The 25,792-nt window shown below is 47.8% G+C and overlaps 1 protein-coding gene and 1 pseudogene across 1 annotated transcript in view; one reads left to right on the top strand and one right to left on the bottom strand.

Moving 5' to 3' along the window:
- The window catches only part of Nup210 (nucleoporin 210), a 100,336-nt gene that overhangs the window by 42,127 nt on the left and 32,417 nt on the right, over window positions 1–25,792 (bottom strand). The window contains exons 7-16 of the mRNA XM_055617508.1: window positions 19,377–19,535; window positions 18,760–18,828; window positions 17,126–17,232; window positions 16,040–16,180; window positions 14,725–14,862; window positions 12,677–12,832; window positions 11,458–11,656; window positions 7,382–7,527; window positions 4,859–5,080; window positions 3,365–3,538 (exon numbers count right to left, since the gene is read on the bottom strand). Of these exons, the coding sequence (XP_055473483.1) occupies window positions 3,365–3,538; window positions 4,859–5,080; window positions 7,382–7,527; window positions 11,458–11,656; window positions 12,677–12,832; window positions 14,725–14,862; window positions 16,040–16,180; window positions 17,126–17,232; window positions 18,760–18,828; window positions 19,377–19,535 (1,511 nt within the window). The remainder of the gene's footprint in view (window positions 1–3,364; window positions 3,539–4,858; window positions 5,081–7,381; window positions 7,528–11,457; window positions 11,657–12,676; window positions 12,833–14,724; window positions 14,863–16,039; window positions 16,181–17,125; window positions 17,233–18,759; window positions 18,829–19,376; window positions 19,536–25,792) is intronic.
- LOC129684367 (cytochrome c-like) lies at window positions 22,140–22,450 on the top strand (annotated as a pseudogene).

The following is a 25,792-nucleotide window of genomic DNA, read 5'->3' on the forward strand; positions in this document are numbered from 1 at the left end:
GGCAAAAGCCAAGCTCTCTGTTCTGGTGACTATCAGAAACTAAACCAGGTAAGCAAATTCTACAGTGATAGGTCACTGTGGAGGTTCTTGGGAGTAGGGGAAGTAGGAGGGGATCAGCTACACTGAGGCAAGTACATCTTTAAGTGCAGCCGAAGACAAAGGAGAATCTGGATAAAGAAATGAAGAAAGTCAGGGCAGGGGCAGTGGGGCAGGCAAGGGCATGGGGCCAAAGATGGGGAAACAACAAGCTCAGTTCAGCCTATCTAAGTCCCAAGCACTGATAGCAGGTAGGGGGAATGACAAGGTATTCAAGCAAGAAAAGCATAGGATTACTGGTAAGAGTAGCCAGAGACCAGGGAATCAGGCCCCCACAGGCTACAGAAGGGGCTTGGCCTTCTCACTAAGCCCAACTGTAAGCCACAGGCAGTTCTAAACAGAAAATACTGAATATATAATGGCTACACTCTGGACTCTGCATCTGGTCACATAACCCACCATTGCTGGTCTCTGTCACCACCAATGGTCGGTTCCCACAGCAGGTGGGGCTTGAACACAAGCCAATGATCCTGAGTGCTGGGTTCACTGTGGAACTTCTGCACCAGCTCTTACTCCTTACCTCTGGTGGGTGATCCAGCAGGCAGATGTTTCCTGAGAATCCAAACTTAACACATTGCTGTTCCCTCTACCAAGGACAATTACACAAAACAGATGTAAAATGAAAGGTAAAAATGCAGACAAACCAGGCAGAGAGAGAGAGACAGGTGATGCAGGCTCTCACACATGTGATCTCACAGAAGCAGAATAGAGCTGGTGAGGGTCACTAGAGGCTGGGAAGAGAGGGGAGGGGCAAGAGGATGGGAAGGAGCTCTGAGTACAGGGAGCAGTAAGCTTTGGGTTCTGCAATTCAGGGGGCCAACTAGATACCAGAATAATACAGCACAAAAACATCGACAGGGGAATAGTCTGACGCCTCCTACCAACACAACAGAACCATCGATGCTTGAGAGGGAGGGGTCCCCATCCTGATTTGAGAGCTCACATTACATACACACATGGAATTAATCACAGTGCATGCCACAATGTCAACAAATATGTCAATAATATGTCAACAAAAAGCTTAAAGGGCTTGAAGCAGGTAACAAGTACAGGATGTTTTCTGAACAGGCCTCCAATCCAAGACAGAGAAGTCTTTTCCAGAGCACCCCAATCTGAGGCCAGAAAAAGACAATCATTCACTCTTCAGCAGACACTGGGGCTGAGCCATCTGCAGGCTCCGACCTGCATCCCATCTCCTTGATGAGAGGGAGCAAGATACATACTCTACAGAATCTCCATGGGCTCAGTGGAGAGTGTACAGAAGCTGTACCTCTTACTCTAAACCACCCTTACTTGCCCAAGTGAAGCATGTGGAGGAGATAAGTGCAAGTTTGTGGAGTGGTCAGTCTCAGCTCTGGTGATGCAAAAGGGCCAGAAAAGGCAGAACCATCCCACAGATCCACACCAGAGCATGAGGATAAAGAGCTGAGCTTAACTCCAACAGGAGATGAAGGTTGGTCCTCAAGCCCCAGGCATTACAGCTGTGCAGCTCCTTTAACCAAGTTTTGGACAGATGGGTACGTATCAAAGCTGTCCTTCAGCCACCAGAGACTCAGCTCTCAAAGCACATGTGGAAACAACAAGCTCAGTTCAGCCTATCTAAGTCTCAAAGCACATGTCCCACACCTGTGGACACACTCAGCATCAGAAGGCTCCTTCAGGTGCGCAGGAGGCCTGGGTGCACAGAGGTGAGCAGTACCTATTCTGAGATGGCTTCAGGGAGACACAGACCCTACAAGGAGTTGCTCCATTTAGGGATGGGTAAAGCTGGTTCAGCATTTTAGACTCTGCCCACCTCAAAGATGGCTATGGTGACAGGGGAATATGAGGCTAAAAGGAGAAGGTTCCAAGTACAAAGAACTGTTCTGGGCACAATGTGGAGGAATATTAGAGACCATGGCCTGACCCCAGAGTTGTTGCTCTTGCTATCTTACCTCCCTGGGGCCTTTCCCTTGGCTCTGCTAGGCTGGCATCTCCTTGTCCTGCTACTCCGGGCAACCCTCTGTGGCGCTCCTGACTCCCTGGCAGCACTGGCTCTGCCCAGCTATATTCTCTGTAGACTTCCTGCACTGGCCCTCTTGTCTCCTGGTGGCTCTTCACCCTCCTCAGCACTCTATTGTTCCAGAGCTTGGTGTTGAATGGACAGGAGGACCTGCTGGACAAGTACATGCGTGCTGGAGGGATGAGGAAACCATAACTTCCTTCTTCCATGAAGGGCTGAGGCTACTTTCTCCCATATTCCTGAGCAGGATACAATCAGGGCCCAGGGCTGTTATGCTCCAGAGCTAAGGACTAGACAGGAGGGCCCTAGCTTCTGGGAGAGCTGACCTTTTACCCTCATAACTGCTGTTTGAAGGCCCCAGGGACTTTCTCCCCTCTTGACACTTACTTTGGAATACCCTGCCCCACCACAATGCAACGCTGCAGATGTCCCCTCTCCCCACAGCTCCCAATCCCACTCTGACCACACAAAGACAACACCCCATGTGAACAACTGAAACCACAGAACACTCCACAAGGACTCTACAGCCCCTCAGGTGCCCAGCAGAGGGCGACAGCGAGTCTGGAATCAGAAGGGGTGGGGAGGGGTTGCATCTTGCATGGCCACTACAGAAGCTCCTGGACTTTGGAGGTCACACCCTATTCTAAGTCCACATGAACCCATCATGAGTTAACACAAAATTCCACACATAGCCTACTGTACCACCCCACTCACCTAGCCTAACCCACATGTGCTCTGACATGACAGATACTGACAGTATATACAAAGGATGCACTCTAACATGGGACTGAGTGCCCATAAGGTAAATAATGGACTTCAGAGCTCCTCAGAGCATCAGTTTCCCCCTGTGGTGCTAACCTTGACTGTGGGCTATGACTGGTTCACTATGCACAGCATTAAGGGGAGATGGACTGCCTATTACTAGCCTGGGAAAAGATCAAAACTCCAAGTAGGCTTTCTAACAAGTGCCTGTTACCTTCCTATCCCTATAAAGTAGAAAATCAGAAGCTAAGTCTCTGTAATCGAGGCATCAACTATACAATTGGAGTTTGGAACTGGAAAGTCTCCCACCTCTATAGTCTCTGTATCCCCAGATGCAAGGTGCAAATGGAAACACCCTGCTCAGCTTTGGCTGTTGAGAGCCAGCTGCCTGCATGTGGAGCCCCAGCTATCAGAACACTCAAGACCATGGGTGCAGGGAGCTGCGGTTCTCCTACCTATCCAGCAGGCAATGTCTCCTCCCTCCCCAAGAGTGGCCATACTCACCACCTGCTTATTCTGCTGCAGCAGTGGACAGGATAGGTCCAATTGTGGGAGGGCATAGACAGGCATGAGAGTGAGCCTGGAAGGTGGAGCACAGATGGACTTCACCACAGTCGGCTCCACAGCAGGAAAGGGGTTAGAGAGGCTTGGCCGGTTCCCCACGGACAGGCCGATGACCTAAAGGGAAGGAGGAGCAGTCGAACATCTGAGCATAGTCCCCTCTCCTCTGAGCTCAGACTTAACTTCTACAGGATAGTGATGATGCCTATATCCCAAGTACTGTCAACAGACCTCTCAGAGAGAAGAGGCAGGTCAGATGTCTGTGGTTCCCTAGGACACCAGGAAAACCACAACTGAATCTGCTCCTGGACATTTGAAAGAGTCTGTGCTGACTTCACACCCATCGAGGTGAGGTACAGATGTGGGAATCTGCATACTGAAGGTTAAGAGACCTTAACTATGAAGGAATGGGTCAGAAAACAGACCCTGTAAGACAATGCCCAATGGAGAGGCCAGAGCCACATTTGGAACCACCCCAGTCCACATCTGATTGTTCCTCTAAGGCAGAGGAGAGAGACCACACTCACCACCTGCATGTACTGTACAGGAGAGAGGAGCTGTCATATGAAACAGAAAGGCCCGTTTGCTGCTAGAGTGGGGACTCTGAAGTCAAGTGTGGGTCCTGGCTTTATATGCAACACAGCTAACAGGTGCACCCAGATGAGCATCCTTAGCCTCCTCAGTGGCAGACAACTGCTAGGACAGAGCAGTCTGCTTTGAGGTGGGAGGAAGGAGGCTATCTGCCCATGACACCACGAGTGAGGAAGCTCAGAGGCCTGGGAGTCTGGAAGATCTCAGGTGGGATCCTGCCTAGAGTCTACAGGCCAAGGCAGGAACTCCAATGGCTTAGTCAAGCCAAGATAATTTACTGCTACTCTTCTTAGTCTTTTTATTTATTTGCTTTTATGCATTTCTTGTTCTTTTATTTTTTTAAGATTTAATTATTTTATTTTGTGTGTATGGGTATTTTGCCTGTGTGTGTGTGTGTGTGTGTGTGTGTGTGTGTGTGTACCACATGCATGCCTGGTGCCATAGATCTCCTGGAACTGGAATTACACACAGTTGTGAGCTACCATGTGGGTGCTGGGAATTGAACCCTGGTCCTCTAGAGAAGCAGACAGTGCTCCTAACCACTGAGCCATTGCTCCAGCCCTGGCCTTTCTTGTTCTTAATATTGTCTTATGCTTCTACTAGCACCTCTAGTGGAGCCTTTCTCCATGCACTCCTTTGACCATAGCAGCTGGCTTTGGATTGCTGATGTCAGAGGGCTTAGTCAGAGTGTGTGTGTGTACCTTCAATTGAATCTTCAGTCTTTTCACTGGTAGTCATGCAGGAATCACTCTCATTTTTCAGTTCAATGTTCTACCTGTTTTCTGTTCCTGCCTATTTCTGTCCCAGGAGGTCAAGTGGGACTGAGGGCGGCTGTCCACTACTTACCTGCTCACCCAAGGCCTGGCAGGTCACAAGGACCCAATGCTGCTGGTAATTTCGGGAGGCTGGAGGACTCAACAGAGCTAGGCTGATGCTGCCTGTGTCTTCAGAAGTGACATTCCGAAAGAATTTGGAAGGTTCTAGGACCCATGGCCTGGGACCTCCTTCGAACAGCATCTCTTTTGAGGAGCCCAGGGTTACCACAGCAACAGAAGAGGGATCCACAGCCTGGAGAAAGAAGGCGAAGGCTTAGATTGCAGTGGGAGTAGATGGCCAGGCAATGCTGGGCATCCAGAACTCAGGTCCTAACCCTGCTTGGATGGGCTGCCCTGAGTCCTCTTTGAAAGTCAGTCTCCACGTGGGCAGCACACAAAGGGTTGCCATGAGTTAGGGGCTCTGCGAAGAATTAGGTCCTCACTGGAGCAGGGAGAATACTGGAACGCCAGGAATAGTGGTGCATAGTTTAATTCCAGCATTTAAGAGGCAGGAGCAGAGGCAGAGGCAGAGGCAGATGGGTTTCTATGAGTTCAAGACTATCCTGGTCTACGTAGCAAGTTCTAAGACAGCAAAGTTAAGTTAAAGAGACATTATCTCAAAAAACAAGACAACCCAGGAAATTCCTATTTGTGATCTATCCTAACACAGAAACAATTTTGTGAACAAAAACATGCTGTCCATGTTCACTTCTAACAGCTAAGAGCTAGCAACACACTGGTACCCACAAAGAGGGTTGTGGGGAAAGCATGATGCCTCTCACACAGGTTCCACCACAGTACTAACCAGTGTTGAATGCAAGACACAATACTGAACACACGCATTCAACCCCACTACACAGCTGTTATTGGGGCCGGAGGCAGGGGCCACGAGGCTGGGAGAAAGCAGCAGGAGAGGGAGAGAAGGAAGAAGGTGGCAAGTAACTTGGGAAATGCAGCTGGAAGGTAGCCAAACTAGATTTAAAAATTAGTTTAAATTGCACCTGCCCAGTTATTGTGCTAAAGCTGTTTAAACAAATCTATAGGTCTGTGGCTCAATTGCTGGTGGGCTAGCCAGGTCATAGAACAGCTCTCTAGAGTTTAATAAATATTCTCTAGCAAACATCTGTACATACATACATACATACACACGTACATGCACATACAGAGTACTATAAAACAACAACAACAACAACAAAAACAAAACAAGAAACCAGAAACCAGCCAGTATGGAGTTATAGGCCTGTAATACTGTTATTTAGGAAGCTAAGGTAGGACGAATTTGAGTTTAAGACCAGCCTGGGCTACATAGCAAACTCATCTCAAAATAAAAGTAAGGTTTGAAGATGTGGATGAGTGCTTTCCTGGCCAGCTCAAGGCTTGCTCTTTGGTTCAGAATGGCGGGGAGGGGGGAGCATGGGAAGCAGGAAGCTTCACAGGAAGCACAGCTGCAGACAGGAAAAGCACAGGCTTCAGGTGCTCTGGACCTTTTCTCACTTTCGTTTTCCTGTTTATTTGGGTTGTTTTCTTTTTTTTTTTTTTTTTAAGATTCATTCATCTATTTATTTAATGAACATGAGGGCTCTGTCTGCATGAATGCCTACATTCATGCAGAGGGCATCAGATCAGATACATGGTTGTGAGATATCATGTGGTTACTGGGAATTGAACTCAGGACTTCTGGAAGAGCAGCCAGTGCTCTTCACCACTGAGCCATCTCTCCAGGCCTATTGTCTTTTTTTAAGGCAGGTCTCATTATTGAGACCTCACCTGGAACTCAACATTCTCCTGCCTCAGGCACCTGAATGCTGGGCTTATAGGTGTGCACCATCACTCCTGGCTTTATGGCTTTATCTTCCTCACCAGTGTACAGAGGCACCCAGCACAAGGATCTAGACCTGTTTTCTACATGGCAAAGAACAGTGCCCAGAACACTGTAGTTCTGAACACGCACTGAAGCAGTGAATTGGTTAGTAAGAACACGAGGCCCTCAAAGTCTCCAGTAACCAAAGGGAAAATTGACAGATCTTTTGACGGAAAGCTCCCATCTGTTCTTACGAACTAGGGTGGCTGTGATGCTAAGGGACTCATGGCCTGGGCACAGGTACCAAGAACAGCACCTGGGATCCGTTCTAGTTTGCTTTCTATTGCTGTGATAAACACAAAAGGAACTTGGGGAGGAAATTACTTATTTGGCTTACAGGTCCCAAACACAGTCCATCATGAAGGTAAGTCGGAGTAGGAACTCAAGGGAGGAACCTAGAGTCAAAACTGAAGCAGAGATCATGGAGGCACTTTCTTTGATTTGCTCACCCTGCCTTTTATACAACCTGGGACCATTTACATCAATCATTACTCAAAATACCCCAAGGACCTGCTTACAAATCAATCTGATGGGGGCATTTCCCCAGCTGAGGTTCCTTCTTTCCATATGACCCCAGCCTGTTGTCAAGTTGTCAAAACAAAACCCAGCACAGGATCTATGGAGGGAGGCCAACCTCACCTACCCTCCAGGAACATTCAAGAGAAGGTGGAGGACAGGGGAGGCACAACTCACCTTGAGGGGCAGGTAGGCAGCGAGAGTGATCTTCGCTTCCAAGTGTACATGGCCGTGTGTGTAGCTCACAAGGAGGGTGGTAGACCCCTGGGCCTCAGCTCTCACCCTGACTCCACTGCAGTGCTCAGGCCCTGGTAACAGCCTCCCTGCACAAACAAACAAACAAACAAACAAACAAACAAACAAAACCAGATGTCATCACAAACTTGTTCTTTAAGGGAAAGGCAGGGCAAGCCAAGGGCTCCTTTTCATTCTAGACCTCATATAAAACTTGATATTTTGTTATAATTTAAATCTTTCAGGGACTAGAGTTGTAGCTAAATGGTCAAACAGTTGCCTAGCACAAAGCTCTGGGTTCCATCCCCAGCACCACAAAACACAAACAAAAGCAAATTAAGTATGATTCATATGTATACGATCAGGTACGAATACAACTGGCAATGACTTCGCATATCCCCCAGGTGTTCAACACACCCTTGTCCAGAATCCAGGTCAAGAGAGAGTCATCTCAACCTCCCATAAAGGCCTCTGGTCCCCACCCCCACCCCATTAGAACAGCCTCACTGTGCTGTGCTGTTAAATAAAGAGGGGCGGGGAGCGTGGGCTGTGTTGGTCTGACCCCCGCCAAAAGTTCTCAGAGTCTTCATGGTCAGGCAGCTTTTACCCACATTATTTCTGCACACGGTTCTACTGTGGGGATGCATGCACAGTAACACGTCTTCATGCCACCATGAACATTCCAGGCGGTTCCAGTGTGGGCTGTGCTATACAGTGCCAGTGTGGACCCCAGCACTTCTGTTGGCTGTGTCCAGAGGAAGTGGACCTGTGGCAGGCACATGTGTGTGATGAAGTGTCTCTCCCAGTTTGCAGCTTTTCATCTGTGCTATCATTTTTCCATCAAATTTTAACTAAGTTTACAAGAAATGTATTAATGTTGTGCCAGTTTGTTTTTGTCAGCGTGATACAAGTGAGTTACTCTGGAACAAGTAAAACTCAGTTAAGAAACTGCCTCCATCAGGTAGACAACTTGTGCCTGTAGACAAGTTGAGCAAGTCTGTAGGGCATTTTCTTGGTTAGTTATTGATATGGCAGGGCCCAGCCCACTGTGAATGGTACCACGACAGCCCCGGACTGTATAAGAAAGCAGGCTGAACAAGCCAGTAAGCAGTATGGTTTCTGCTTTAGTTTCTGCCTCCAGGTTCCTCCCCTGGTTTCCCTCAATGATGGACTGTAAACTATAAGCCAGATAAACCCTTTCCTCCCGGTAGCTACTTTTGGTCATGGTGTTTATTCATAACAACAGAAAACCAAACTAGAACAAATTCTAATTACGGTGAAGCACACAACATATAAACTTCTTACCTCAAAGGGATGGGGCCCATAACAGTGGCACAGGCCTTTAACTCCTGCACTCTGGAGGCAGAGACAGCAGGCACACCTCTGAATTCAAGGTCAGCCTGCTCTACATAAAGACGTTTAGGCTGGTCAGAGATTAATAGTGAGACCTGGTCTGAAAAAAAATAATTCCACCTCAACTTTCTTACATATATGTCACATGTAGGTCACATGTCACAGGCCACAGGGCTATGAAGGTCCCACTACCAGATGTCACTCAGGGCCTTTGCCTTGCAACGCTGAAATGTCTAGTGCTGACTCCCCCATCCTGGCACCCATTATTCCCTGTCTCCGTGAGTGTGTCTACTATAAGCAGCTCACCTAAGTGGAATCACGTGGCACATATCCTCTTGTGGCCAGGTTAGTTCACTTGGCACCACGTCCTCAAGGCTTCTCAGTGTGGCACCACATCAGAGCTTCCTTCCACCTTAGAGCTGAACCTGCCCTGTGCCCACACGTGTGAATAATGCTGCTATAGATTGACAAAAATGTCTTTGCATTTGTGCTTTCAATAACCTTAGGTCTATTTCTAGAAATGGACTTCCTGAGCCACATGATGATGTTCACATTTATGTTTTTGAGACCCCACCACATTGTTTTCCACGGTAGCTGCCTTTAACATCCTCCAACAGAGCACAGATTCCAATGTCCACATCCTAATGTTTTCTGTTGCTGTAATTGTAGCTGCCCCCATGGATAAACTTTTCATTTTAACTATGTGTGTGTAATGTGTGTACATGCATGTGATGCCCAAAGAGGCCAGAAGATGGCATTGGATCCCCTGGAACTGGAGTTATAGGTGTTTGTGAGGTGCCTAATGTGGGTAGTAGGAAACGAACCTTGGTCCTCTGAAAGAGCAGCATGTGCTCTTAACCACTGAGCCATCTCTCTAGTCCTTTCCTGGCAGTTTTGCTTTAAATTTCTGTGATGATTGATAAGCGTGGGCATCTTTTCCTACAATAGTGTGTGTTATCTAATCATTTATGTTTTATTGTTGACACACAGACGTTCTTTACATATTCTAGATCTTAACCCTTTACTAGGAAATGATCTGCAAATACCTGTCCCACTCCATACTTATTTTTGCCCAATAGGAACCTGATACAGTCCCTTCCTCAACCATGTTAATTGTATCCTGGCTTGGAGGGGTAGACACTACTAACTTATCCTGAGAACTATATCTGTTCCATGGGTCACGTGTGCCTTAGGGTGGCTCTCACACATACATCTGCCCCAGTCTGCTGGGTCTGAGATTCCCATGGGCATCTGTATGCCCTGACCTAGAGTCCAAGTTTCTAAGATAAGTCCCACACCCTGTACACTGAGGGAGATCCTAGCACTTTCTAAGAGAAGTTTTGACTACACAAAATTCACTGCCTTCAAAACCTGGACTCCTTTAAAAAAAAAAATCCTCAGGATGTTAAGAAGAATGTCCACATGTAGTCTTCCCAGGATGCAAGGGCTCTTGCACCCATTCCCCGTGATCCATGGAGAAACCAAGACTTGGAGAGGTTGAACAGCATGCCAGTAAGTAAAGAGGCATATCAGCCCTAAGACTGCTAAATTACAGGCCCTGGGTTTTGCCTTGTGTACTATTTCCCAAAGATTGAGTGGCACCTTACAGATGCCCTATGGGATGGGCATGGGGCCAGTACAGGGGGCAGTCCATCCCTGGCTGGTAGCAGTCTCCCTCCCTCAAAATGCCACTTCCTCCGTCCACAATAGCTAACATGTGAAAACATAATTTTCTAAGGCTACCAGCCAGTGACTTTGCTTGGGCACTTTTCAGAGACCTCCTCTTCCTCCTCCTCTGTGAAACTTTGGATGGTATCATAACCACAGGTTATACACAGCTACATGGAGAGCACCTGTGCCATTAAGAGACTCACATCCCTCTCTGCTCAAGTATTTCCAATGGCTCCCAGCCTCTAGGCTTGAGCCCTCTGTGATAAAATAGGTCCTGACATTCTAGGCTCACCATGTGATAAGCCCTGTCAGAATTGCTCATCTTTGGGGCGTGGCATGGGCACACTCACTCACTGAATGCTGTCCTTGTTCTCACCAACAGCCTGCCCACAGCCTGCTCCCACTCACAGCCCAAGTGTCTCTTAGATTTCCTAACCTGCAAACCAGAGCTAATCTTCACCCTGCCTAGATCCACACCTCTGGGAGGCTATAGCTCACAGAAACTGGAGCTGCAGGTCTGTACCCCATACCTGCACAGGCCACATGTGGCCATAAGCAACTAAACCACCCCCATGTCTTCCCTGGACACATGGTCCACCAGAAGCAGCTCCTGTACAGATTCAATGAAGTCAGCCAGGCAAACTGCTTGCCCCACACATGGAGGCTAACACAGCCACAGACACCACCAAGACGAAAGGCTGAGAAGGATGTACTCAGGGGTAGCCTAGGCCTATCACAGCCATTATGAGTGAACTAATCAAAATCTCATATATATATATTATAGTCTGAGCACCTGCTGCATTTCAAGAACTGAAATATGAATTTTGATTAGAGATGGAAGAGACACAGAACATAGAGATGGCTTGTCAAAGGTAACACAGGCAGGTTCCAGAATGAACAAAAGCAGGGCCCCAGGGCCATTCCTCATGTCGTGGCTCCTCTGGTGCCCACAGAGAACACACACCATCTGGGCCCCCATTCCACTAATGGCTTACCTGGCAACGGCTGGAACACAGCCTGGTTCTCCACCTCCACCACCAGGTCAAAGTGGGAGCAGTCGCTCAGGGTGACCACCTCTCTGGCCCCACCAGGCATGAAGCCACTGATTGTCAGGGGCAGCTCCAGGGTGTGACCCACTCGAGCCTCCACCTGGCACGGGGCAAACTCCATGCTGCTGGGCTCAATCACATACACCTAGAGAAAGAGGAAGCCAGGCCCATCAGCTTCCACGGGAGGAAGGCTCCCTGGGCTGCTGGTGCTTCCAAGTACTGCGGTAGGAGGGACAATGTGAAGGGCTGGGTCACTGCCTGCAAAGAGTGGGGGTGGCAGCAGGGAATCTCTCCCAGCCCTCTCCTCCCAGGCAGGAAGGCTATCCCAGTCTCCCTCTCCTGACTGGCAACCAAGCACAGCTGGTGGGAACCCCCATCATGTTCCAGATAGCCATGCAGTCAGCTCTAACTAGGATACACGCTGCCTCCTGAGGACTGTCTTTAGTTTCTGGCTGACCTGTGGTGAAATGTGTAACAGTTACAGAGGAGGAAGGGACTGGGGCAAGGGACTCACAACTGATCCCAATATGGGCAGTTGCATTTCCTCTGTCAGGCCTGGCAGATACACCTGTAACTGAGAATAGACCTATGTTTAGCATATGTGTGCAGATCCCATGGAAAACCCACATCTCAGTAATGTAAGAGGTTGCTGGGACAGGACACACCATGAGAGCTAAGAAGGAGAGCTCAGCTGTAGGGAGCCACCTGCCACCAACTTAGGCTTCTGATGAGTCAAGATCCATTCCAGAACCAGTAACAGGAGACCTGAACTTGCACCTTAAAGAAGCAAGGGGAGGAGCCTGCTGAGGGCCAGGAAGCCCTCTTCTTCTGCTAATTTTCAGTCCAGCCCTTGATGCCCTTTCCTATTGGGAGTCCTGTCTTCTGTGTGGCAAAGTTTCTGCTGTGGCTCTGTGGTATCTCATGTCCTCTGGCACTATGGCTGTGGCTTTTCTGGCTCTGCCACTGTCTGGTGTGCAGTATTCTGTCCATCCTTATGGGGCCTGACTCCTTGAGGTCAGGGCTGGGATGGGCCCATCGACCCCCACATATCACAACTACCAGGCGGAGAAATGAGAGCTCTAAACAAGGTCTGAAGGCTGGTGAGAGGGGCCAACTGGAGCCTCTGTCTTGAACCTCTCCATGGGATATCCTGTCACCATCTTACCTTCATCTCACCAAAATGGAGAGGGTTCTGAACATCATGCGCTTGGATCACACTGAGTCCAGTGTCACTGCCTGTGGTCATGACTCCCTTGACGGTGACCGTGGCAACCATGTAGCTTGACGAAGACCAGGTGAAGTTCCCACTGCCCCCGTGGGCCTAGGGAGGAAACGATCATGGGATTCATCAGCCCCTTGCCCCTCCCTGCCCAGGGAAATACAAGGTTGGGGCAAGTATGTACTCACTCTCACTCATTCACTCATTATCATATAAACAAGCTCATCTATTCAAATCCTAGGTGTTAGTTGCCTACTCTCTCTCTCACACACACAAACACACACTCTGACCTGCTCACAAATCCCCACTGTCACACATTCACATACCTGTTCACACTCAACTTTAGCATATGTCTCCTTACACTCAGTCACATCTGACACCTACATTCACACTCACTCGTCTTTACACTGTAAACTTACCACATACACATTAGCGTACTATGCAAACACATTTTCATACATTGAAAATTACACCTACCCACACAGCCAAAGTCCTGCCCAGGGAAAAATGTGGCACAGGCCAACATTTCCTCAGGAGTTCCCTTTTGGTGCTAACTTTCTCCATCCTCTCTCATTTTCAGTCCTCCTATTCTGGGGACCTGGGAACTGACACACAAATACACAGATGGTGTCACCTCCCAGAGCTCAGACCTGGGTAGAAACCATTCTTGCCATGGAGACACCTACAGAATTCTGCTCTGGGGCTGACAGGAGCACACTCAGCACACAGCTCTGCCTGCTCCTCTCCATCTTTGGGAAAGAGAATGAAGGCCTTCTTCTTCTAGGTCAGGGGTCATCTGTAACCCTGAGTCAAGAACATCCTTTAAGCTGACATACTATAGTGTGCAGGTGCCAGTGCAGAGAGGATACTGTCATCGTTTCTGCAGGTGGAGCACAGGAGTGATGACCAGGCTGATGACTGGGGCTTGGGCCCTAGCTGAGGGCAGTCCCTGGCACCAGCACCATGAAGGATTAGGAGCATCAAGGGACATTAATGCTAGGCATGTGGGATATTGGTATTTCTACTTGCTTTCACTTTTTTCTATAATTATATTTATATAACTTTCAAAAATGGTATCTTTTAGAAAAAAAATGACTGCTAAGCAGAACTCAGATTTATAATCCATTTCTGTGTTTTAGTTACTGCCTTTGATTTCTTCCTATGGCTGTGATAAACACCAGGACCAAAGGCAACCTGTGGAAGAAAGGACTTATTTCATCCTACATGGCCAGGTACAGGCTATCACTGAGGGAAATCAAGGCAGGAACTCAAGCAAGGCAGGAACCTGGAAGCAGGAGCTGATGCAGAGGCCACGGAGGGTGCTGCTTATTCGCTTGCTCACCTTGCTGTTCTTTTTATTTTCCTTTCTTTTTATTTACTTGTTTGTTTGTTTTGGGACAGGATCTCTCCATGTAGCCCTGGTTGTCTTAGAATTTCCTATATAGACCAGACTGGCCTTGAGTTCTCAGCACTCTGCCTGCCTCCACTTCCTGAGTGCTAGGGTTAAAGGTGCACCACTGAGCTCTACTCGGTTTGCTGCCTTACAAACCCCAGGACTACCTGCCTAGGAGCTCAATCATTAATCAAGAAAATGCAACAAAGCCTAACTCACAAGCCAATCTGGCTACCTCTTCTCATATGACTCCAGTTTAACTTAACAACAAACAAAGCAAACAAACAAAACCAACTGCAACAGTTACCGTGGGGATTTTTATCTTGTTAGTTGCACTGCCATGATGGACACCTCAGAAATCATAAAAATCATAAGCCTATCTCACCTAAAATTGTCTTCAACCTCTTGAGAATAAAACTGAAGACAAGAGGATAGCCAGATGTGGCATACACCTGTCTCAGCAGAGAGAGCAGGAGAGTTCATTATAAGCCAATCTAGTCAGACCTAAATAGTTTAGATCCTGTCTTAATAAATAAATATAAAAAGAATGAAAAAGACAGCCATTGTCAAGGAAACATCCCAAAGAAAGCATCTCACATACCTTTATGGTATACTGATAGGCTCCTGTCTTCGGTTGCCACGGAAATGTCAGGATGCTGGGATAGAGTGTGATTGGGATATGAATGTCCACTTCTTGCTGGTTCCACACAGGTACCTGAAGCACATGGACCCCTCCATCCTGCAAGGATGAGTTTGCTACACATTACCATGGCAACCACATTATCACAAGTTATTTCCTGTCACCCAGACCCTGCCCTTCCCTGAGGACCAGGCCAAAAAGGTAGCTTTGCGCTTCTGTGAATATGGGGAAAACAGCAGGCTTACTGGGGAAGGTTTGCTGTAGATCTTTAATGGCCACTCAAGTAAATTCTACTTTTTTGAGTCCTTTGGTATTCCTCACAGGATAGATGTGGCTGTCCCTGCTTTATAGATAAAGAAACTGAAGCCTGGAGCATCTCACCCAAAAGCTGGAGCTTCAGTACAGATGATGAAGTCCCACTGTCTGGAGCACAGGCCCTTCCTGTCTCTCCACATGCTGCCTCTCACAGTACTAGTATGAGGCAGGGGAAGGGAACACCTTTTATGATGTGTCAACTGGTAAAATGCTGCTCCCCATTAGGGCTGAGGAGGCTTTTCAGTACAAGACAAAAACAAAAGCTGGAAGACTCAAGCAGATAAAACAGATAATAGGGTGCCAGTGGGCCTGCTATCCCCCAAACAAAATCTGTATTTCATCTTGGAAAGTGCAGACCACTTTAATAGGGATGGGTACAGGGTGGTAGAAGAGGAAGCCTGTGGCAACAGCAGGATCCCCTACACACAGAGAGAGAATAGTCAAGGACATCTGAAGCTCAAGCCCAAAGCAGGAAAGTCTCTATGGTAGCTTGAATGAAAATGGTGCCCATAGGCTCACAGGAACTGCACTATTAGAAGGTGTGGCCTTGATGGAGGAAATGTGTGACTAGGGGTGGGTTTTGAGATTTCAAATGCTCAAGTCAGGCCCAGTGACATTCTCTCTTCCAGCTGCTTGAGGATCTGGATGTAGAACTCTCAGTTACTTTTCTAGCACTATGTCTGCCTGAATGCCTTCACACTTCCCACCATGACAATAATGGACTAAACCTCTGAAACAGTAAGCCAGCCCCAATTAAGAGCTTTTCTTTCTAAGAGTCGCCATGGTCATGGTGTCTCTTCACAGCAATAGAAACCCTAACCAAGATAGTCTCCTCAGGTACCAGAGCAGTGGCACCAGGTGGGTAGTAGGCAAAGTACCTGCCAATTGACATTTCCATCCTCAGAGTTGGATTATGGGGGCCCAGGGCCTAGGACATGGGAAAGGACTGACATCAGCTCACCTGGTCCACCACAGAGGTGAGGGTTGCACTGATGGTCGTCTGGCCACTCTGGATTGCCCTGACATGATGATAAGACCCATTCTGGGAAGATGACAGAATCTCAAAAAACTCAGCAGGAAGTACAGCTTCAATTCGGATGTTCTGGAAAGGCAAGCAGGGTGGGTAAGGAGAGTTTCTAAAAGATGACTGTGACATCAAGAGACTATGAGAGCTTCAAAACAGCAGCTAGGCCAGGCTGAAGGCCTTTGTGGCCCCAAAGCCTCTCAAACAAAGCAGGTAGAAGTAATGAGGCCGCAGGGCTCTGATCTCGCCCCATTCAGTAGTCAGGCCCCAAGACCCAGCACTGCAGTTCTAGTTGGACATGTGGAGCTAAGAGGAGCCCATGGCCTCCTGTCACTCTCCCAGGTCCCGGAGTTGCAAGAAGGAACCAATGAATATAAAAAGAGAGCTGAGTCCCTGAAAGCTAGCTTCAAACACAGAGACTGGCTCAGTCATTGTTCAACAGAGGATAGAAAGACCTCTACAAAAGAAAAAAGAGCCTGTCCTTCTAAAACCTCTAACATCACAGCAGGAGACTGTATGATCTACCTGAGGGTACTGAGACATTTTCCCACAGAACAGAAGAATGGTCACCACTCCCTAACTCATCCTGTATGACTTTCCAGAGCCAGAAAGATAAACATGGTAGCCTTGGCCACTTGAGAGCTTCTGGAAGGCAGCAGGTATACCCGGACACCTGACCCTTTCCAAAGCAAAATGGACTGTCAGCCTCAGGGACCCCACATAAAGAACAGGAGGCCAATGCACAGAGAGACACACCCAACACACACACACATGCATGCATGCACGCACACTCACTCACTCCACAGGTCCAGCTGACTGCATATCTATCTTAGCCCAGCAGGAGGGGATAATGCCAACTCACAGCCTAACAGGGTCTTGAAGTGCTCCATGGACCCCATGACATTGTCTCTACAGCCCTAGGAGTATCATAGGAAGCTTTGGTCTGTTTATGTATAGACCTTATGGCTTTGGCTGCTCTTGATCTCACAACATCCTCCCATCAGAACCCCAGCAGGCACTCACGTCAGATGGGTAGACCTTGTTGCTGGACCTATCAAATACTTCGATGGTGACTGCATACAGGCGTCCAGTCTCAAGCACCCATCTGTCACCAGGGTGGACTGTAAATCCTAGAACAGGAAGAAGGCATTCAACATGTAGGTTACAAGGGCAGCAGGGCTGACAAAGAAGATGGAGCCACGCACTACATGCCTATCCATGTAGAAGGGCCCAGAATATTCACCAGGTGCCTCCTGGGACCAAGACCTGGGTGTAGGGGATATATGGAGTTTGGAACCTGATGGCCACCATTATTTCCGACATAGAGAACCACACCTGATCTTTCTGGTTCCTGGGACCAACACTGAACTCTAAACGCTCATAGACTCATCATGAACTCATCAGAAGTTTAAGCTCTGAGGCTATGGCAATCAAGGTTCTGACTCCCAATGGTCAAAGCTTATCTAGATTCTGAGTCCTCAGCTGGTCCATCCATTGGCCAATACAAGTCCATTCCAAAGCCACATAGGTCCACCCAAGACTATGGCTGTCTAGACTGTGAGGCTGAAGCACGTGTACCCTGTGGTGATACTGTCTTATCTGTAGCCAAAGGAGGTCCAAACTCTCAGGCATGGCAGGTCTAGCCTGAAGACAGAACAGGTTTTGGATCCCAGGCTAAAAGCACTTGAGAGCTCGGGGCAAGGTGTACTGGGCTCTGAGGGTACTGAGCTAGCCCTGTTCCCACACAGGATACTACACTAGCTACTTCTATTCCCACACTGATGTTTGCCTTCTCAGCTCTGTAACTCTAGCCAAGCTGTTCACTCTGTTGGGGTGCCCTTCCTACCACAGAAGTTCAGTCTGACACAGCACCTGCCTCACAGGAAACCTCCAGAAGTCTTTCCTCTGCCCTGGTGTTTACTCTCACCATGCTCTTGCTACCTGTTTGTACCTCTGCTGTGAAGCTAGAGGTACAAAGCCCAGTCAGGCAAAGGATATTGCTGAGACACAAAGGGTCACCCTCCCTAGGCTTTGCTGCTTTTGGGTACTGTACCACAAGAAGCTCACAAGCTCCCTGACAAGAGGATCTTTGCTGCCTACCTGACTACTACTCTCTGGACTGAACTCTCTGAAAATTCAGTGTGTTTCACAGGTGATGCCTATGCCTCAGACCCCTGGAAATGCCATGGTGACTCCCATGACACATATATGCCAAAAGTCTTGGTGCTGGCAATCATTGCAACTCCCAGGTCCTCAGTGTCTTTTACTGCTACAGGTGTTTCCCTCCTCTCTCTGACACCTTCTTCTTCCCTGCTGAGGCACTGTCAACTGTCATATCAACCAAAAGATGCTCAGTAACTCAGCTAAGCACAGGGTCCCCAACCTTGAGAGGTCTGCGTGATGCTGGGTCTGAGGACTGATGGCTTTGTGCCTGGCAAATAGAGGACATGGACAGTGTGAGAACTGCTGTACCTCTTCAGTTTTGTGGCTTTGCTCTTGCTGGCTTGTCCTAGAGATTGAACCCAGGGCCATTCTCATACTAGCTAACACATACACTGCCAAGCTGAACCTCAGCTCTTGCTTTTACTCTTTGATTTCTTGGATTGATACAGTCACAAGCAATCAATGTTCAGAAAACCCCAGAGGGCCACACTTACCTAGATAGCCAGCTTCAACCACATAGATGGTGCTGTTGGGCAGCCTAGAAGCTCCTTGCATTCGGATACCTGAATTCTTAATTAAGGTACAAAATGTAAAGTAGCTGGGGCTCTTGCCTGACTCATATGGCTTGAGCATCATGCACACATTCTGTGCACTGAGAGGTGGGTGAAGAACCCCTGGCTTAAGCCAATTAGAGCAAAGGTGTTGGTGAGTCAAAATCCTTATTATACTGTCTATCCTACAAAGCAGGGTCTCTACAAGGGACCCCAGGGACCAAACAGCATACAATCAATCTTAAGTTATCAACAACCTATGTGCCAGTATTCACACAGCCTCTGCCAGGCCCACTCTGAGGGGGCTGTGGTTCCTGAGAAGCTTCCAGATGCCTGGAATGCCGTGTGCCTCTGCCACAGACTTCTGTCTTTGGGAATCTCTGTGAGTCACCCACAGAGGTGAGCAATTCCACTCAGCGGGTTGCTATTTAGGTTCTTTCTGAGTTTCAGACAGATGGGGAAAACAGTGCTATTTTTAGTCCTGGCTGGCTTTAAGGGAGAAAAACAACTTGGCTTCAAAGCAGTCGGCACGACACGGTGCCTGCCAGAGTGGAGGATATTCCTGTGGCCCAGGACCAGGTTGCTCTGTCCCATCTGCATGGCAGTGACTCTTGATGTGTCCTGTGTCAGGATGGCAACAGGACGGGCAGGGTCTCCCTGAGGATCTGGGATGCTGTTCTGAAGCTGCAGCTCATACTGATCAGAAGGCATGGAGAGTTCTGGGTATGAAAAGAGAGACAAGAAAAGGGGGTTAGGGGAAGGTGTGAAATGCTGCATACCAACACATCCATCTCCAGCCCTGACTCTTGGGGCCTGCTGTCAAGACAGCTGCTTGAAGAGTGCTAACATTGGTGGGCATCCGACATCCCCTGAAGCGAGCAAGTTCTTCTCTATGTCCCAGGCCCAGTGACGTTCTCATCGGTATTACCAAAAAGGCCAAAGCCAATCATCTCTCTCTGAGTTTCAGATGCTCAGCTTACCACGGCAAAGAATGACTCAAGTCCTGACCACTCAATGTGCTCCTCCTATTTTTGTGTAAAAATACCTTTCCCAACAAGAGCCCAGGGACCAGAACAATTTCCCAGGAAATCACAGGTTCTGGGAAACCCACCATCTCCACCATCTAGGTAGAGAACATTGCCCATGTTTGAATGACAGTTGCTGGACAGAAGCTCAATTACCCAGGAAAGAAAAAGTGAGAGCTGACTCCAGGGTGAAGGTGCCCTAGTCTTGCTTAGGTGTCTCATGACCAATTTCCCTACCCCATCTCTCAATATCCCTAGCAACAAGGACAGGGCTGAGCAAGTCAGATGAGAAGCTAGCTCATGGCCTGCCATGACTTCCACTGCTTTGAGTGAGAACCTAAACTTCAAGTGCTAAGAAAACATGTCACACACACACCTCAGCCAGTCAAAGGGCATGGCCTGGGACCGGAGAGATGTCTCAGCTTGAAAAGCACTTGCTGAGTAAGGATGAGGATGGATGTTCAAAACCCAGTACCAACACAAAGCTAGGAGCAGTTGCATGTGTTTGCAATCCCAGCATTCCTATTTAGCAGTGAACAAAAAAGCCTCTGTTTTAACCAAAGTGGACAGTGAGGACCAACACTAAGGTTGTTCTCAGACCAATGGTAGGGCAAGCGAACCCCCATGCTCACATACAGAGAGAGATGAGATGATTGGGGGCTGGAGAGTTAGCTCATTGGTTACGAATGCAGAAGGCCTGAGTTCAATACCCAGCACCCATCTGGGCAGCTCAAACTGCCTGTAACTCTAGCTACAGGAGGAACTGATTTCTATGGCCATTGCAGGCACCTATAACCACATACTATTACTCGTAAAGAAATACATAATCTTACAATTTCAAGGACACTATAAGAAGACCTACAGAGTAAACTACCTGGGCCCACAGAAGTTTACAAAGACTAAATCACCAACCAAAGAGCATGCATGGGCTGGACCTTGGCCCCCTACACATATGTAGCAGATGTGCAGCTTGTTCTTCATGTGGGTTCCCTAACAATTGGAGTGGGGGCTGTCTCTGACTCTGTTGCCTGGCTCTGGTCCCTTTCCCACAGCTGGGCTGCCTGGTCTGGCCTCAGTGGAAGAGGATGCTTTTAGTCCTGCTGCAACTTGATGTACCAAGGTGGGTTAGTAGCGATGGGGGAACCTCCCTTTCTCTAAGAAGAATGGGAAGTGAGAAGTAGGGTGAGGGGTGTGAGGGAAGGAATGGGACGAGAGGAGGGAGAGGGACTGCAATCAGACTATAAAGTGAACAAATAAACAAATTAATGGGGGAAAAAAAAAGCAAAACATGTGGCCTAGGAGTAGGTGGTTAGGTCACCAGGGCATGGCCTTGAAAGGAATGAAGGCAAGTCTAGAACCCTAGTTAGCTCCTGAGAGAGCGGGTTGTTATGAACGTGCAAGCCTGGCTCATGAACTCTCAGCTTCCTCCCTTTTCACATATTCTCCTCCTGCCGCACATGGTGCCACAACATGATCCACCTGCCTGAGGGAAAGCAGCCAAGGGAGCTGCAAACAAAAGGCAGAGCCGAACAACAGCTGGGGCTCTTGTACCTCCAGAATGTGAGTCACATCAAGGAGCTTCCTGAGTATTTCATCTAACAGAATATAGACTAAGATATGGCCCTACAGCCAGTTAGGAGCAGACCAGCAGCCCTTGTCCCCACGACTAACCACTTTACCTTCCCTCCCCTGCATCCTTAGCATGTCCTAGGCAACTATTCACTCGCTGTCAGTAGAGCTATAGCCATGTACCACTTCTTGCCCTGGAATTTGATATGGCTGGTGAAAGTGCCTCAGGGGATTTGGAAAAAGACACAACTTGCCTACCTTCTGCATCTCTTGTGTACTCCAAAAAGTCCAGTGATTTGCTTTTGGATCATAGGCCCTCAGAGCACAATCCCCAGACTATCAGCATCACTTGGAGCCTCACATGGGGGAGGGGTGCAGGTGTAGAGTGTATGTCTGAGACCTGCTGCAACAAACTCTAGGGGTGGCCCAAAAGTGCATGTTTGCCCATGTCCTCCATGTGTGTTACTATGTGTCCATGAAGCATCCTAGCAAAGTGTTTTCCCACAATTTGTTTTGCTGTCTTCTACTGCCCAGGTACTCAAGAGGCCATAGCAGCTGAGGCCAAGTCAGTCCAGCAACTGCTTGACGTGGCAGCAGATCATGGTACCATCCCATGATGCTGGTTTAGCAAACTTGAAGAATGTCAGAGATGTTAAGGAGTCAGAGAGCAGGACGTCGGTCTTTGATTTGTAACATTTGTGGCATCAACCAGCCTGGAGCAGATTAAATATGGGTGATGTTGAGAAAGGCAAGAAGATTTTTGTTCAGAAGTGTGCCCAGTGCCACACTGGAAAAGGGAGGCAAGCATAAGACTGGAGATAATCTCATGGTCTTCTTGGGTAGAAGACAGGTCAGGTCGCTGGATTCTCCTACACGGATGCCAACAAGAACAATGGTATCACCTGGGGAGAGGATACCCTGATGGAGTATTTGGAGAATCCCAAAAAGTATATCCCTGAACAAAAATGATTTTTGCTGGAATTAAGAAGGGAGAAAGGGCAGACCTAATAGCTTATCTTAAAAAGGCTACCAATGAGTAATTCCACTGCCTTACTTATTACAAAACAAATGTCTCATGGCTTTTAATGTGTACCATAATTTAATTCATAAATCAAAATCAGATCATGAATGGTTAACAGTGTTATTGTTGGACAGTCCTGATTTAAGTAAAACTGACTTGTAGTAAAAAATAAAAATAAATAAACAAATAAGAGTTAAGGAGTCACACGGGCTTCTGCCTAGATTCAGTGGAAAGCTGTGAAAACAATGGGTGAATGAAACTGTGAGGGTGCAGCCTGAGTCGTGATGGGGACTTGATGCTGGGAGATGCTAGGAGGGTGGAAGGTGTAGGCAACAAGTAGAGCCAGCCCTAGAGACAGTGCTGGCCCTGCTGGGTTTGGTCTTGCTTCAGCTCCACCCTTCCTTTCTGTGTCCCCATTCCTGCCTTTTAGAACAGAAAAGGTCATTTGAGGACTGTTTTAGTTTGTTTTCGATCGCTGTGATAAACACCATGACCCAAAAAGCAACTTGGAGAAGAATGGGTTTATTTCAACTTACAGCTTTAAAACTTTAAAAATTTTTATGTGTCTGCATGTATGTCAGTGCACCAGGGTGGTCCCTGGTATCCATGAAGGCCAGAAGAGATAGTCAGATCCCCTGGAAATGGAGTTACAGATGGTTGTGAGCATATAAGCACTGGGAATCAAACCTGGGATCTCCGGAAGAGCATCCAGTGCTCTTAACTACTGAGCCATTTCTCTAGCACCCACCCCAACTTAGAGCTTACAGTCCAGTATAAGGAGGTCAGGGCAGGAACTCAAGGCAGGAACCTGGAGACTGGAACTGAGCAGAAACCATGGAAAAATGTTCCTTACTGGCTTGCTCAACCATCTTTTTTTACAGCACCCAAACCACCTGCCCAAGAATGGCACTATCCACAGGGCTGGGCCCTCCCACAACAATCAATCATTAATCAAGAAAATGCTCTACAGACTTGCCTACAGGCCAGTCAGAGGGAGTTGTCTTCTCAATTGAGGTTCCCTCTTCCCAGATGGCTCTAGCTACTGTCATGATGACAAAGCACTAGCCAGGACAATGACAAAGCTGTGGACTTTCCTCATGGAGTGGCAGAACATGGCAACTGTATGAAGACCCTCTACAGGGTGTGATGCTGCAGAACTGTAGCAGCCTGGTGGTGCTGGGTGCTATAGAACAAACCTGTGAGAATCTGTAAGCTAAGGTATGGATTTGGGTTACAGTATTCAGCAGAAGACCCCAGAAGCTAAGTGAGGGGCCCAGTACAGACCAGTGGGGAAAATGAAAAGACATTTTTGGAACGTTGCAGTCACTAATAGTAGTACATCAGATAAAGAGATGAGTGAGGTTCAATGGGACTGAGGATTAAGGCCAACCTGAGCAACACAGCAAGACACCAGATCCTAAAATGCAAGAAAGCTTCCTATTGTAAGTGACATGACATAAAAGTGTAAGAGAAGAACGTCCAAACTTTCAACAGAACCTCAAACTCTTCTGATACCGGGCATCCCATGAGTGTGTTGAACACAGGAGCACGGCATAGGGAAGCATAGGGCTCATGAGAGTTCACATAGAAGCACTACAAAAGTACACAGTGCAGGAAAGGTATTCTTTCACAACACACACATCACATACAGACACACACACATACACACACACACACACACACACACACACACACACACACACACGAGCGTCAACCAGCAACAGCCACTACAGCTCTTGTGGAGAGAATGCATCAGAATTTTACGAATGAACTGGGCTAGGGATGTAGCTCAGAGGTGCTCTGCTTGCTAAGCCTGTGTTTCTGTTTGTGTTAGAAAGTTCTTACAGGTTGGGGCTGGAGAGGTGGCTCAGTGGTTAAGAGCACTGTCCACTCCTCCAAAGAACCAAGTTCCAATTCTCAGCACCATCTGGAAGCTCACAACTGGGGTCTGTAACCCCAGTTCTGTGGGCTCTGACACCCTCTCCTGGACTCCATAGGCACCAGTGAGATAAACATGCACAAAACCACCCATATACTATATAATATGTATGTGCGTGTGTATGTAGGTATATATGTATGTATGCATGTACATATGTATTTTAAGTTTAAAGGTTCTGAGGTAAAAGCTTCTGGCTCAGTGGCGAGGAGCACTTGTTGGATTTATCCCCAGAACCTACATGAAGGCTCATAACCATCCATAATGCCAGTTCCAAGGGATCTAATGTACTCTTCTGCCCTCTGCAGGAAACAGAAACAGGTGGAGCACATACATGAGGTCCAGGTCTGGTTCTCCCCTTGGGGTATCCAGGTACTGTTGTGCAGCAGGCTGGACTGGAGGGAACGTATATCAGTTGGCGTGAGTGTGGGAGAAACAGCCTTCTCCAGAGACAGTTTCAGTGAAACAGCTCTTTTTATTGAGGGTAAGAGCTAAAAACCTTGGAGAGTGGGTAGGGGTTTTCAGGTGAGTGTACATCATTGGCTGAGGCTGAGGTGCTGGGAATGCTTCATTTGCATGAAGAGGAATTTCAGGTGCTAGCTTGCTTGGCATGTCCTTATAAGGAGAGAGCAAGTTTAACTTGAAACCTGGATATCAGGCTATGTGACTACCTCCAGGGTGGCAGAGGTGGGGGTCGCAAGCAAACCAAGAGCAAGGAGGAAGCAGTCCTACTCCTGCCAGTCTCGGGACAAGATTTTTGGTGTTTGGACACATCTCAACCTCACTCTTGCTCCAGATTGGTTCCCCTGGTCTCATAGCTTTCTGCATATACATGCAGGGGAAAATATTCACACACATAACTAAAAGGTTTATGTAGGGCAGTCACAGTGCCAATATTTAGACTCAAGACAAAGCTCTCACCTAGGGAAATTAAATTCAGAATTTCTGACTGTGAAGGGGCGCCTCTTTGATCACTTTCAACAAATCTTCATACTTTTCTATGAGACAGGGCCTTGATCCATAGCCCCGGCTGTCTTTGAACTTGTATTCTACCCCAGGTTCATCTATATTCATGATCTGCCTGCTTCATCCTCCTGAGGGCCTGAGCAGACTTGCTTCCATGCTCAGCCACTGATCTCTTTAATGTGAAAGTCTCAGTGAAATTCCCAATTTCTAGACTTCATACATTTGTGAAAGAAAATGTCAGCTAACATAAGTTGGATGTTAATTTTCAAACAAAATGGTTAAATCCAGCTTTGGAAGTTAAAGGACGTTCCAATGACTAACTGTGAAGATAGCACCAGAAAAGACATCGATGGAAGAAAACAACCATATGAAGAAAATGGTGGCGTTTCCACCTGTGGGCTCTGCTCCTGGTAAACTTATGCCTGTGGGCTGTTTCACAGAACATCCAACTGGAAGCCT

The sequence above is a fragment of the Psammomys obesus genome, unplaced genomic scaffold (genome assembly GCF_907164565.1).
Source record: "Psammomys obesus unplaced genomic scaffold, mPsaObe1.curated_primary_1811, whole genome shotgun sequence".
Taxonomy (NCBI): domain Eukaryota; kingdom Metazoa; phylum Chordata; class Mammalia; order Rodentia; family Muridae; genus Psammomys; species Psammomys obesus.